The 15360-nt window shown below is 42.1% G+C and overlaps 1 protein-coding gene across 1 annotated transcript in view; it reads right to left on the reverse strand.

The window, feature by feature from the left end:
• Window positions 1-15360, reverse strand: part of si:ch211-26b3.4 (connector enhancer of kinase suppressor of ras 2) — a 78492-nt gene that overhangs the window by 41983 nt on the left and 21149 nt on the right. Inside the window, exons 4-5 of the mRNA XM_060912927.1 lie at window positions 1638-1725; window positions 1383-1424 (exon numbers count right to left, since the gene is read on the reverse strand). Coding sequence (XP_060768910.1) covers window positions 1383-1424; window positions 1638-1725 — 130 coding nt within the window. The remainder of the gene's footprint in view (window positions 1-1382; window positions 1425-1637; window positions 1726-15360) is intronic.

Raw genomic sequence — 15360 nt, forward strand, 5'->3', positions numbered from 1 at the left:
TACCAGAGAGCTACTAAGGAGCTACGACTAGCTATGAGATGAGTAATTTAACTCCCAAGTCGAAGCAGTTCTACTTGTCATGTGAATAAAATTACTATCGGATTATTTACAAAATAAGAAGCTCAGGGGGCCTTCAAAACTGGACAGTCTTTATCTCAGGAGTGTCCTAATGCTAGCTACAAATGCTGTACATTCGGGGAGCATCCTTTTGATTGGAACCACTGATTTATTCACCAAAGTTACATCGAGTTTCTGAAGTAAAAATTTGCTAATTGCTAAATAGTGTGGTTGACCTTTCCTTGCTCTGATAATATACTCTAGGTCATGTTAGATTGGCATGCTAATGCTCAAATGCTAATTATTTTTACAATATTACTATAAAGAGGCAGAACTGTTGAAAAAAAAAGGAAAAATGAGCTGTGAGTCCTGTGATAAGCGGATCAGCCGTTCAGTCAGCATTATGTTTCGATAAACAGAGAAACAGGTGATGGAGCTGGATCCTGCTTTCAGGTAGCGCTTACACAGTGTGTGTGTGTGTGTGTGTGTGTGTGTGTGTGTGTGTGTGTGTGTGTGAAGCTATAACTACACAGTGTCCTCATTTCTTGCTTTCAGCCTTTTTCATTCTCTCTGTTCCAACTTCAGAAAAAAACCCTCTGACCTGCTTTCTACTACTCTCTTATTTATGAAGGCTACAGAGCAAACGAACATACTTAAGCTGATCTCTCTCTCTCTCTCTCTCTCTCTCTCTCTCTCTCTCTCTCTGTTCTGAAAAGGCATTAATAGCTTTGCAACAGCTCAAGGATAAAGCCTTGACGATCTGCATAATTAACCATCATTCACACACACACACACACACACACACACACACTTCTGAATACAGAAAAAAAAAAGCAAAGAAAATGACCCCATTTCATCGACACACTCAAATGGAACTGGTGGCTAGAGTAGTGAGGACATGGTTGCTTAGCAACTAGAACTTATGAACGCAGAACATGGAAACTAGCTAATGACTGATGCTAACGGCTGAGCTTTTGATAGCACAGTATGTTTTCAATAGATAATCTAAAAGCACAGTGACAGAAAATCACCAGGAAACTGTCTGAAATATCAACATTTCCCTCAGATGTGTCAGAAAATTACCAAGAAAAGACTCTGGATGACTAAAACTACACTACTTAGCATAAACTGCGAACCAAACTCCTTTGGGTTCCACCATTTTGAAAAAGTGATTCATCTTCACACACAGTTTTAGGCATTAAAACAACAACAAGAACAAAATTATCTTAATCTTTGTTGTTTTCTATTCAACAAATCACATAACAATGTTAGCATGTTAGCAACAGCTGACAAACAAAAAAAATGCATGTTTGTGAGACACTCACCACATGGAGTATTTTATTCTCTGTTTCATACACAGTGCAATCCTGAAACACAATGATGAACGTTAAACAATGTAGGTTTTCTGTCTATTTTAATTCTATGTATGTTAATTGACTATATTTTGTTTTTATCTGAATTATCATGTATTTACTTCCTGCTTTATTTTACACGCACTCAAGCACATATAAACTTCAACATACAAGCATGCTGACACAAATGCAGACACTTTTATGCCACACACACACACACACACACACCTGTTGCACTATGGTGGTTAACTCGAGACAGAGTTGGACAATGTTGTTCTTCAGCACTGAATACTCAGTGACACTGACAAACGGTGACCTGCAACGAAGCACACACACACACACACACACAAAAGTGAGGGGTTTTATTAAGCAGATGGTACACACAAGCAACACATATCTATGTACAGAATATACACTGGCAAATAAATAAATTCACAAGTTAAAGCATGAGCTTTTAGCTGTTGCTAAGAGACAAGATGGATTTATGCGTTAATTTTTTTTTTTTCAAATGAGAAAAATAAATTTAAATTAAACCAGTGCGGCGATAGCTCAATTCACTATCTGGTACACTTATCAAGATGGGAATTCTCATTCAAATTCTTAGGGAAAGGAGATCTTTTCATTCAGTTTGTTGAAAACATTCATTCATTTCATTCGTTTGTTCGTTCGTTCAATCGGCTAGCACTTCTAGCACCTGCAGTTAACTGTAGTTAAATTTGTTGTCAAACTTAAAATGACAAAATAGTAGCCTAATAGTGATATGTTTCAAACGTACCATTGCATTATGATATATAAATTAATAAATTATTGACTAATGTTATCAAGACAAAATATGAAAATAGCTTCCACGTAGCCTGGAATTTCAGTAACTACAAAAGACACCATGTACAGTGTGTTGCAAAGGTATTCATCCCCCTTGGTATTTGTCCTGTTTTGTTGCATTACAAGCTGGAATTAAAATGGATTTTTGAGCAGTGAGCACCATTTGATTTACACAACATGCCTACCACTTTCAAGGAGCAAATTGTTGTTTTATTGTGACACAACTTTAATTAAGATGAAAAAAAAAACCAGAAATCTGGAGTGTGCATAGGTATCTCCCCCCCCACACACACACACACAAAATGTCAATACTTTGTAGAGACACCTTTTGCTGCAATTACAACTGCAAGTCTCTTGGAGTATGTCTCTATTAGCTTAGCACATCTAGCCATTGGGATTTTTGCCCATTCCTCAAGGCAAAACTGCTCCAACTCCTTCAAATTAGATGGGTTGCATTGGTGTACAGCAATCTTCAAGTTACGAATCAGAATTTATTGTCATTGTACTAAGTACAACGAAATTAAAAGCTAACCTTAAAGTGCAAGACCACGTAAAAATAGAACAAGACCACATAGGAATAGAATAGACACAGAAAATTAACCCCAAACCCACCCATACAAGACCACATAAAATAGAACAGTACCCAAAACATACAACATGTACAACATGCATTAAAAATAAAATAAATATAATAATAATAATAATAATGTGCATATTGCATTTGTTATTATTACACTATTGAGGTGGATAAACTAATAATAGATAATAAATAATATGGAACAGTCATCAAGGAGTGGGGTTAATGCATGTTTGCATTCAGCAGGGTTATGGCTCTAGGGATAAAACTGTTCTTGAGTCTGTTAGTCCTGGAGTTGACGCACCTGTAGCTCCTCCCAGAGGGCAGCAGGTCAAACAAATGATGGCTCGGGTGAAAACTGTCCTTAACAATATTCCTCACTCTGGTAAGGCAGCGAGAGTTATAGATGTCGTCCAAGGTGGGGAGAGGGTAGGCAACGATTTTCTGCGCTGTCTTAATCACTCTCTGCAGCCTCTTCCTGTCTGCTTCAGTGCAGCTGGCATACCACACAAAGATGCAGTACGTCAGCAGGCTCTCAAAGCAGGATCTGTAGAAGGTCTCCAGCAGTTTACTATCCAGATTGTTCTTCCTGAGCACCCTCAGGAAGTGTAGTTGCTGCTGGACCTTCTTGATAACTGTCATGGTATTTGCAGACCAGGAGAGGTCCGCAGAGATGAGGATGCCGAGATACCTGAAGGTGTGGACCTTCTCTACACAGTCGCCGTTGATGTAGAGGGGGGTGAGGTCAGCCCTGTTCTTTCTGAAGTCGACAATGATTTCTTTAGTTTTTGAGGTGTTCAGTAACACCACTCTGTCAACTTCAGGACCTCATTCCTGTAGTTCATCTCATCACCTCCTGAGACCAGCCCAACCACAGTGGTGTCGTCGGCAAATTTAATGATGGTGTTTCTAGGGTAGGCAGGGGTGTAGTTGTGTGTGTAAAGAGAATAGAGTAGGAGGCTCAACACGCAGCCCTGGGGAGAGCCGGTGCTGAGTGTGCAGGAGGAGGAAAAGTGCAGGCCGAGTTTCACTGTCTGGGGACAATTTGTCAGAAAGTCCTTTATCCAGGAACAGGTGAGTGAGGGAATGCCTAAGTCCAGCAGCTTGACAACTAGTATGTCTGGGAGGATGGTGTTAAAAGCCGAGCTGTAGTCTATGAAGAGCATTCTCACATAGCTCCCCTGATGCTCCAGGTGGCATAGGGCAGTGTGTAGAGCTGTGACTATGGTGTCTTCAGTAGATTTGTTTGCACAGTAGGTATACTGGTGTAAGTTGAAGCTGGGAGGGAGACATGCTTTGATATGATGTTGAACTAACCACTCAAAGCACTTTGTGATGACAGGTGTGAGAGCAACTGGGCAATAGTCCTTGAGGCTGTCTGTGGTAGGTTTCTTTGGAACAGGGATGATTGTGGATGATTTCAGGCAGGATGGGATGACAGCTTGTGACAGGGAGAGGTTGAAGATGGAAGTGAAAATTCTTGAGATCTGGTCAGCACATGCCTTGAGCACCTTCCCTGGCACTCTGTCTGGACCAGCAGCTCTCTTGGGATTCACTGCCCTGAGCACCCGCCTCACATCATGCTCCTCGACAGTCAGTGAGGGGGGGCTAGGGGCTGGTGCAGGCAGCAGTAGAGTGGCTATGTGCTATTGTATCTGAAAGCGTGCAAAAAAGCAGTTCAGCTCTTCTGCCAGCAATACATCTGAGCCTCTGGGTGTCACTACATGGCCTCTGTAGTCGGTGATGGTCTGTATGACCTGCCATACCTGCCGTGGATTGTTGTCTAAGAGATGGTTCTCTGTCTTTCTCTTATAGTCTGCCTTAGCATCCCTTATGCCTCTCTTCAGATCAGCTTGGGCTGCACTATACAGAGCTCTGTCACCTGAACTGAATGCTAAGTCCCAGGCCCTGAGGACTGTGCGGACATGGCTGGTCATCCAGGGTTTCTCATTGGGGAAGACACGTATGCATTTAACCACAGTAACATTCTCAATACAGAACTTGATGTAGGATTGGACACACTCTGTGTATGTTGACAGGTCCTCATGTTCGAATACATCCCATGCAGTGTGTTCAAAACAGTTCTGTAACTGAGAGAGTGCAGCCTCAGGCCAGGTTGTAATAGTCTTTATGGCTGGTGGTGATCTCTGTCTGAGGGGAGGTGTATGCTGGGGCAAGTAACAGGGAGAGGTTATCTGACTGGCCTAGGTTAGGGAGGGGAATAGCTCTGTAAGCATGCTTGATGTAAGAATAAACATGGTCCAAAATGTTCCTCCCTCTAGTTGGGCACTTCACGTGCTGGTAAAAAGCTGGGAGTACTGATTTCAGTTCAGCCTGATTGAAATCGCCGGCTATAATATGAGCACCATCAGGATGGCTACTCTGCTGCTTGTTTATGGCATTTAGCAGGAGTGCGAGAGCTGTGCTAGCATTAGCATCAGGTGGTATGTATACAGCAGTCACAGTAACTACTGTTAGTTCTCTTGGTAGAAAAAAAGGACGGCATTTGACTGACATGTAATCCAAATTGGGAGAACAGTGGCTGTCTATTATGGTGCTGTTATTAGACCAGTCATTATGCACGTAAATGCAGAGCCCCTCCTCTGCTCTTACCCGAGTCCCGGTTCTTGTCATAGTGGTGGAGCGTGCCACTGCTGTGCCACAGATTCTCAGTTGGATTGGGGTCTGGGCTTTGACTAGGCCATTTCCAAGACATTTAAATGTTTCCCTTTAAACCACTCCAGTGAGCTTTAGCAGTATGTTTAGGGTCATTGTCCTGCTGGAACATGAACCTTCATCCCAGTCTTAAACCTCTGGCTGACTCAAACAAGTTTTTCTCCAGAGTTGCCCTGTATTTAGTGCCATCCATCTTTCCTTCGGTCCTGACCAGCTTTACTGTCCCTGCAGATGAAAAACATCCCCACAGCACGATGCTGCCACCACCATGCTTCACTGCAGGAACAGTGTTCTCAGGGTTTTGGGTTAGCGCCACACATGGCATTTCCCATGATGGCCAAAAAAGATCAATTTTAGTCTCATTTGACCAGAGAATCATCTTCTATGTGTTTGGGGAGTCTGCCACATGCTGTTGGGCAAACTCCAAACGTGTTTTCTTAAGCAATAACTTTTTTCTGGCTACTCTTCCATCAAGCCTCACTCTGTGGAGTGTACAGCTTAAAGTGTTCCTAGGGACAGATACTCCCATCTCCGCTGTGGATCTTTGCAGCTCCTTCAGTGTTATCTTTGGTGTCTTTGTTGCATCTCTGATTAATGCCCTCCTTGCCTGGTCTGTGAGTTTTGGTGGGCAGGGCCTTCTCTTGTCAGGTTTGTTGTGGTGACACATTCTATCCATTTTGCTATAATGGATTTAATGAAGCTCCCTGGGATATTCAAAGTTGGGAATATTTTTTATGACCCAACCCTGATCTATACTTCTCCACAACTTTGTCTCTGACCTGTTTGGAGGCTCCTTGGTTTTCATGTTGCTTGCTTAGTTGTGTTGCAGAGTCAGGCTCCTTCCAGAACAGATTGATTTATACAGACATCATGTGACAGATCATGTGACACTGATTGCACACAGGTGGATCTTAATCAACTAATTATGTGATTTATGAAGTGAATTGGTTGGACCAGCTCTTATTTAGATGTTTCATACGAAAGGGGGTGAATACTTATGCACACTCCAGATTTCTGTTTTTTTCATCTTAATTATTGTTTGTGTCACAATAAAACAACAATTTGCACCTTTTAAAGTGGTAGGCATGTTGTGCAAATCAAATGGTGCTAACCCCCAAAAAATCCATTTTACTTCTATCTTGTCATACAACAAAACAGGACAAACAGTGGCGAACCGTAACTATTAGAGCTGGGACTTCAGCTCAGCCAAAACTTAGCCAGACACCAAAAAAGCAACAGGGCAAAGGATTTTGCAAAGGATTAGTGGCAGGGTGCCAGGTCACTCCGTTGTGCATAGTTGTTGATGTTGATTTTAAAAGTAACTAAGTAAATTACACAGGGAAATGAATACTGAAGTCTGAGTGAAAAATACTATGGCGAGCATGCAGCCTGTGCTACTTGCTCTTGATAGCAGTGGTTTGACTGTTTTATTAGCATTCGCTAACACTACTAATGAATGCTACACCAGCTGGAAGGTGACTTCACTGCTGCGCTGACAGCGCGAACTCGCGGTTAAGCTCGCGTTGGGCGATACATTTTTGGTCCTGCCCACTACAAATCAAAATCTGATTGGTTAATTCATCTGTCACTTCTTACATAAACATACACTGCCATGGCCTTCTGTCCCGACAATGAAGTCCTAACCAATGAGTGAGCAGCTCTAAACTCTTCTCAGCCTAGAGACAACAAACAAAACAATCTCATTCCAGGACTCGATTTTAACGTTTTCAGGACAGTAACCCTTTCATTTCTGAAGCAAATTTGATAGAAAATGAGGCTAAATTAGAAGAGAATAATTATAATGAAATTAAGAAAGAATGAAAGAAATTAAATATAACATTTGAAATGCTAATATGTTTGGGCCTTCTCTAAACGCCTAGAAGGCCCTGACAGTTCCCCTCTGGTGTATGCTGTTTTGTGAAATCATCTGAACTGCTTTCATTACATGGCTGCTGCAAACGTTACAGAAAATTATTTTCGACAGTTCTGTGAATAGCATACTATGTTTCCACTGTGCTTGCTGGTCCATTTAGTAGGCTACATCTTTAAGAGCTGGTTTGTTCACTGAAATGCCAAACACATGCTCGTAAAAAAACGCAGGTCACTGGTTCATTTGTTCTTGAATAGCACTTCTGGATATACAGATAGACTATATTGCTGTATCCATGTCTGGGTCGTCTAAATTTCCTCCTCTTGCTCCAGGCTCCTACATTCATTTGCAGTTGTGTGAGTGACATATCAGTGAGCCGATCAGTCTTGTTTTTGGCAAGTTCTGCGATTGGCCAGAATGGGGCGAGCCAGAATCACTGATCAGTTCAGTCTTGGTTTGTTCATTCAATTTGGTGATTCGTTCAAAAATATGTGTTCCTTCATTAGGTTGTCATCTTTACACACTTATCATACAAGACTGGATATGTTCCTTAAAGGAGATACGCAGAGCCTTTATTTTTAAATAAATTTCTGAGTGGATAGTATCTCCATCCTTGACTCTTGCATGCTGCATAAATGGGAATAAAAAAATATATATTTTTGAGAGTTAAAATTGACCGCAAAGTTGTCATTGGAGCTGCCCCGCTGAGCCAGCCAGCCAGCCCTGAGTGCGTGACGTCACAGCAGGAACCGATTTTAAGGCCGAGGCGTTTTACAGCTATAGACCAAAGTCATATAAATAAAAATTTATGGTGAAAGTAAGAAATACCGTTACTGACTCGCTCAACTGAGACTGATTTGACTTCATTGATTGTGGGTTGACTCTCATTAAAACAGGGTGGGTGTTATAACTTATGCAATGTACATGTACTTGCATGCATTTTCACTGATAAAATGTAAAAGGCTCATTAAATAATCAGATGAACTGAGACAATCACATTCTCATCTCATTATCTCTAGCCGCTTTATCCTTCTACAGGGTCGCAGGCAAGCTGGAGCCTATCCCAGCTGACTACGGGCAAACGGCGGGGTTCACCCTGGACAAGTTGCCAGGTCATCACAGGGCTGACACATAGACACAGACAACCATTCACACCTACGGTCAATTTAGAGTCACCAGTTAACTTAACCTGCATGTCTTTGGACTGTGGGGGAAACCGGAGCACCCGGAGGAAACCCACGCGGACACGGGGAGAACATGCAAACTCCACACAGAAAGGCCCTCGCCGGCCCCGGGGCTCGAACCCCGGACCTTCTTGCTGTGAGGCGACAGCGCTAACCACTACACCACCGTGCCGCCTACAATCACATTCTGAAGCAATTAAATAATCTTATACCTGCAACTTAAACACACAATACAAGTTACATGTATTAATCTAAATGCAGGTAAACAACGAGTGTTGTTTTTTCATCCAAATGAGAGTCGGTGCTTACCCGTCTGTGTTCTCGTTTCTTGAAGGCTGACTGTTTTTGAAACAATCTGACTTTCAGTTGTTTGCTCAGTTCTCCGTTCATTCACTTCTTCCACGTAAGGGCGAGATGGTAGCAATATCTAGTTTAGAAATCAGACGGCTGCTCCACTCATTCACTTTTCTTCATACTGTGTATTCCGCCATTACTGCTGGGCTCAGGCAATTACTAAAACCCAGGACGGAGCGGGACGTCACCGGTTTTAGCAACAACTGCGGGGAGGTCACTGCCTGAGCGATATGTCCCGTCCCGTTCCGTCCCGGGTTTTACCAACAACCCTCGGCTCACTCTGGGAAGACTGGTGCAACTGAACTCACTTTTCTTTTCAAAAAATAAATAAATAAATAAAATAAATAAATACTTTCCTTTTCTTGTAGTTTTCTTTTCCTTTAATTGTTGGTACTGCACCCTCTTTCAATACGGGCTTATAGCCAACACTCCTCAACAGATCAGAGGTTTCATACGAGTCTTCAGTAAAATGTGCAGAGCAGAGGAGAGACCACTTCATAGGCGCCCAATGTGCCCGTGAACTTCTTGTAAAACGCGTCCAAATCTTTGCAGTTTGAACATTCTTAGGCCATGAATGCAATGTAAATCCAGCTTCTGTCATATTGCTGCACCGGCCAGCAACACATCTACGTGTCATGGTGATAAATTAGCTCAAAATGGAGGATCGGAGTTGCAGTCAGCTCTGTGTTTTAGTATAGCGGAAATGGCGATGAGACCGATAGACTTCCTGCTGTGACGTTATGGACGTCAAGGTCATTCAATCAGACCGCTACCTATATAAATCATTTTAATCGTAAAAATTACAATATTAGATTTATTGTTCACGCTTAAAACTATTCCTGTGCCATTCTTGAGGTCTCAAGGCACTTATAAACGAAAGTGAGGCCATGGCTCTGTGTATATGCTTTAAGTTTCCAGGTTCAGAGTTCAGAAACACAATTCCTCAGATAGCAAGATAGCGTGAGTTAACACAGATTAGTGAGTTACACAGCAACAGAAGACAACAAATAAGATTTTCAGAATGATACAGCAACGAGTAACCATTAGTTTGAGGAATTTATTGGAATGTATGGTGCGAGTTGTCCCTTAGTTTGTTTTGTCCCAATATTTTGTTCCTACCTGTATTTATTCACCTCATTTGCAGGTGAGCAAAAAATACTCTGATGCTCGCGAGAAACCCCCTATATATATATATATATATCACAGGTGGCTTCTCCAGTGAGGAGAGGGAGGAAGATCCTCCTTAAAAATTCTAAGAATAAAAAGTTGAAATTGTCTTGACCAATTTAATGAATTGCTGTCCTTGAATATTACTATTTTATTGCCAAATACGACATGTACATTATATTCGTTTCTCTGGGTGAAATTACATTAGCACCCCCTATCGCTCGCTATTAGAAATTACTGCACGGAGGATCTTCCTCCCTTCGGCTCCCATTCACTCCGATTCAAACAGTCTCCGGCACTGGCGGCTCGTGGTTAACATAGACTTCAATGAGAGAGAGGAGGAAAATCCTCCTCTAAGAGGGTGGGACTAGCTAAGAGATCTGACAAGTGCTACAAAATATCAACCAATAGGCTGCAGCCCTAGTTGCACAATGAACCAATAAGTAGAGGCCTTAGCTGCCTGGGGGGAGGGGTTATCTTATCAAACTTAACTTCTAGATCCAGTGACTCGGGCACTTCGGCAGTCAGAGTGAGAACGGCGAGGTGGAAGTGGATTGACTATGTTATAGATATCCTACGAATAAAGTAATGGAAACAGAGGACGTGGTGAATGTTTTGCTTGCAAAACCCTTCCATGGGCTGAGCTACAGTGAAAAATTAGCCATCAAAGCAGCAGGTAGACCAACCCCTAAAATCGAAATCACAAAACCCAATGGCAAAGGCAGTACAGTGAATGCTACATGGTTTGCTAGGTACACATGGCTCACTGGTAGCGTTACCACCCATCGATTATATTGCTGGCCCTGTTTGCTAATGAACAATGCCAAATCACAAGCGTGGAGTGTTCATGGTTTCAATGATTTAAAAAATCTAGATAGGGCAACCAAACGCCATGAGAAGTGTCAAGACCACGTTGGTGCTGCTATCCGACTGTCCTTACTAGGCACCATGCCAATAGATAGGGTGGTAGACGAGGGTGTGCGGCTGCAAATCCAGCAGCACAATGCTAAAGTGAGTCGCAATAGAGAGGTATTAAAACGTCTGATAGATGCAACAGCCTACCTAGGCATGCAAGAGTTGTCACTGAGGGGACATGAAGAAGGGGGGAATTCGGACAATAAGGGCAATTACAGGGAGCTAGCGGAGGTTATTGCTCGCTATGATCGTGTTCTGGCAGAGCATCTGGAAAGTTCGACTGTCTTCACAGGCATGTCAAAAACAATCCAGAATGATCTAATATCCGCTATAGCTGGTTCAATTAATTCAGAAATCCAAAAGCAACTTAACACGGCACCCTTCTTCTCGTGGCAAATCGACGAGACCACAGACATAAGCTGTCATTCACAACTGTCTGTCATCTTGCGCTATGTCGATAATCAAGGTACAATTCAGGAACGCTTTCTAGGATTTTTTGATGTGTCCAGTGGTCGCAGTGCACAATCCTTGTTCGATTTCGTGCAGACTGAGTTGTCAGGTTTCAATTTCAAGGATAAACTTGTCGCTCAGACTTACGATGGTGCCGCGGTCATGGCCTCGGACTTGAATGGCCTTCAGGCTAAAGTGAGAGAATTGGCTCCCTGTGCAACATTTGTCCACTGCTATGCACATCGCTTAAACCTAGTTTTAAGTCAGGGTGTTAAGACCATTCCCCAAGCAAAATACTTCTTTGCTCACTTGGGTGGCTTCACGTCTTTTTTCTCCAAGTCCAGCAAGAGGGTTTCTTTACTCGAGGAGTTCAGTTGCGCCCGCATTCCCCGGAGCGCTCCCACTCGCTGGAACTTTTCCTCTAGGGTCGTGAACACGGTTGCTTCAAATTATGACGAACTACTTCAGATTTTCGAGAACATTACTGAGCGCCCAATGATGGATGATGAGACAATACGTTTAGCTGATGGTTTGAGGTCGAAAATGCAAGAGTTTGAATTTGCGTTTTTACTCTTCACTTTTGAGCAGTTGTTTTCGCACACTGACGTGGTGTTTGACATCTTGCAGCACAAATCCATGGATGTCGCCTTTTGCAAACGGCGAATAGAGAATCTCCTGCAAATATTGGATGAGCTAAAAGTACAGAGCGCCTTTGACAAAATCTACGCCAGGGCTGCCTCTCTAACAGAAGACCCTGACTTGTCTCACAGGGTCAAAAGAAGGCTGCTTAATCCCTGTCAGTCCTACAGAGCACTTTATGATTCCATCCACGACAACTTGCGCACTCAAATAACTCAGCGCTTTCAACACCTCGACTGCTTGCGCTTCATGGAGCTTTTGGATGCGGCGAAATTCGACTCGTTCAAAATATCATTTCCTACGCAGCTACTGTCAAATTTGATGGAGACATATGGCCACCTTTTTGATCAAGAAAAGCTGAGAATCGAACTGCAGCATTTTTATCACAATGCAGAAATAAATTCATCAAGAAAACTTTGCGATGCCCTTGGCTTCATGAAGTCCAGCGGTCTTGATGGGGCGATGCCACAGTTGTACAGGCTCATGTCCCTGATTGGAACAATTGGCGCAACCTCTGCAGGGGTTGAAAGGAGTTTTTCGTGCCTCAAGAGAATTAAAACGTACACACGCAACGCAATGGGGCAGGAGAGATTAAAACATCTGGCCATTATTTCAATTGAAAAAAAGATTCTCAAGACACTCCAAAAAGATCCAGCGTGGTACGATCAGGTCACAGATAGATTTGCAAATCAGACAGCACGGAGAATTGACTTGATATATAAATAGGGAGCCTCAATCAGTTGGCCTGAATCATTCCTTAACATCAATGTTTGTCTTGAACACGGCTATATCCCATGTAAATAGTTGTGAAATAATGTTATTGTTGTTCTTTTACTTGTTGACTGTTGCCAGTTGTTTGACACCGTGGAAAGGATGTTAATGAATTATTCAGGAAAAACTATTATCAACTCAACCTGTGCGTGTAACTATAGCCGGTCCAGCAGGTGCGGTCGCATTGGGGCCCGTGACCTTCAACCAAGCATTCCTTCCTCCCTCACTTTTACAAAAGCCAGCCGCCACTGATATATATATATATATATATATATATATATATATATATATATATATATATATATATATATATATACAGTGGTGCTTGAAAGTTTGTGAACCCTTAGAATTTTCTATATTTCTGCATAAATATGACCTAAAACATCATCAGATTTTCACACAAGTCCTAAAAGTAGATAAAGAGAACCCAGTTAAACAAATGAGACAAAAATATTATACTTGGTCATTTATTTATTGAGGAAAATGATCCAATATTATATATCTGTGAGTGGCAAAAGTATGTGAACCTTTGCTTTCAGTATCTGGTGTGACCCCCTTGTGCAGCAATAACTGCAATTAAACGTTTCCGGTAACTGTTGATCAGTCCTGCACACCGGCTTGGAGGAATTTTAGCCCGTTCCTCCGTACAGAACAGCTTCAACTCTGGGATGTTGGTGGGTTTCCTCACATGAACTGCTCGCTTCAGGTCCTTCCACAACATTTCGATTGGATTAAGGTCAAGGCTTTGACTTGGCCATTCCAAAACATTAACTTTATTCTTCTTTAACCATTCTTTGGTAGAATGACTTGTGTGCTTAGGGTCGTTGTCTTGCTGCATGACCCACCTTCTCTTGAGATTCAGGTCATGGACAGATGTCCTGACATTTTCCTTTAGAATTCGCTGGTATAATTCAGAATTCATTGTTCCATCAATGATGGCAAGCCGTCCTGGCCCAGATGCAGTAAAACAGGCTCAAACCATGACACTACCACCACCATGTTTCACAGATTGGATAAGGTTCTTATGCTGGAATGCAGTGTTTTTCTTTCTCCAAACATAACGCTTCTCATTTAAACCAAAAAGTTCTATTTTGGTTTCATCCATCCACAAAACATTTTTCCAATAGCCTTCTGGCTTGTCCACATGATCTTTAGCAAACTGCAGATGAGCAGCAATGTTCTTTTTGGAGAGTAGAGGCTTTCTTCTTGCAACCCTGCCATGCACACCATTGTTGTTCAGTGTTCTCCTGATGGTGGACTCATGAACATTAACATTAGCCAATTTGAGAGAGGCCTTCAGTTGCTTAGAAGTTACCCTGGGGTCCTTTGTGACCTCGCAGACTATTACACGCCTTGCTCTTGGAGTGATCTTTGTTGGTCAACCACTCCTGGGGAGGATAACAATGGTCTTGAATTTCCTCCATTTGTACACAATCTGTTTGACTGTGGATTGGTGGAGTCCAAACTCTTTAGAGATGGTTTTGTAACCTTTTCCAGCCTCATGAGCATCAACAGCGCTTTTTCTGAGGTCCTCAGAGATCTCCTTTGTTCGTGCCATGATACCAGTGGCGGCTGGTAGTCTTTCAAACAGGGGAGGCTGGTCAGTTACGATATTTCCAGATTTTAAAAGAAAAAACACATCAATTTTGCCCATACTCTTGCCTCTGATCTGGCTGATTGTTGGCAGGGTCACAAACTGTGAAATAACAGGTTCTTTTGGCCCATTAGCCTACTGTCCAATATACATGATGGTGGTGTTGGGGGGGTTATATTTTAACATTTTATATTTTAAAATTGTGGCATGTTGTTTAAAAATTGACCTCAGCTGTGTTTTTGTTTAAAAATGTTTTCCAAATTGTAGCGGTGTTTAATTCATATCCAGAAAAACATATATTCCAATATAATATACTCAGCATAAACATTTTAAATAGATTCTATATTTTTGGTCCATCCATGACATATTACTAAAGTAGCCTATTTACTGTTGTTGATGTGGGTCACTTGCTGTTAGCTAATTCACTTTCTCGTACCAGGAGAACTGAAAGGAATGAGTATTATTCCCTACCTTTTTCACCAAGTCAATTTGAGGCGTTGGTCTACCCTGCTCTTTAATTTTAATTTGTTCCTCGAAAGGAAGACTGGCAAATGGCTTCGCCAAAATTAAATCAGCAATGCTTGGCATCCGTGTGCAGCTTTCTTGCTAGCTGACTAGCCCCCTCAAGTTCAGTCACTCAAATAAACGAAAGTTCTGGAACTAAGATAGCAAACTTGACAACACTATATTTACACTTTATTTACAATGAAAATATATACAAACTAAAAAAGCTGGTAGAAACCGTATGTAATGAATGAAATCGAAATGTAAGCCGATCTCTTACAATACACCACAGCACTTGCGAATCTGCATGGGACTGAACTGATGTTGCCAGATACTGCTGACGTTATCCAGCCCAAAATATGTTCAAAACCCACCAAAATGCACTTAAAACCGCCCAATTGGACGGGATAACGCCCAATCTGGCAACA

This window comes from Neoarius graeffei, chromosome 28, assembly GCF_027579695.1.
Source record: "Neoarius graeffei isolate fNeoGra1 chromosome 28, fNeoGra1.pri, whole genome shotgun sequence".
NCBI classification, from domain to species: Eukaryota; Metazoa; Chordata; class Actinopteri; order Siluriformes; family Ariidae; genus Neoarius; species Neoarius graeffei.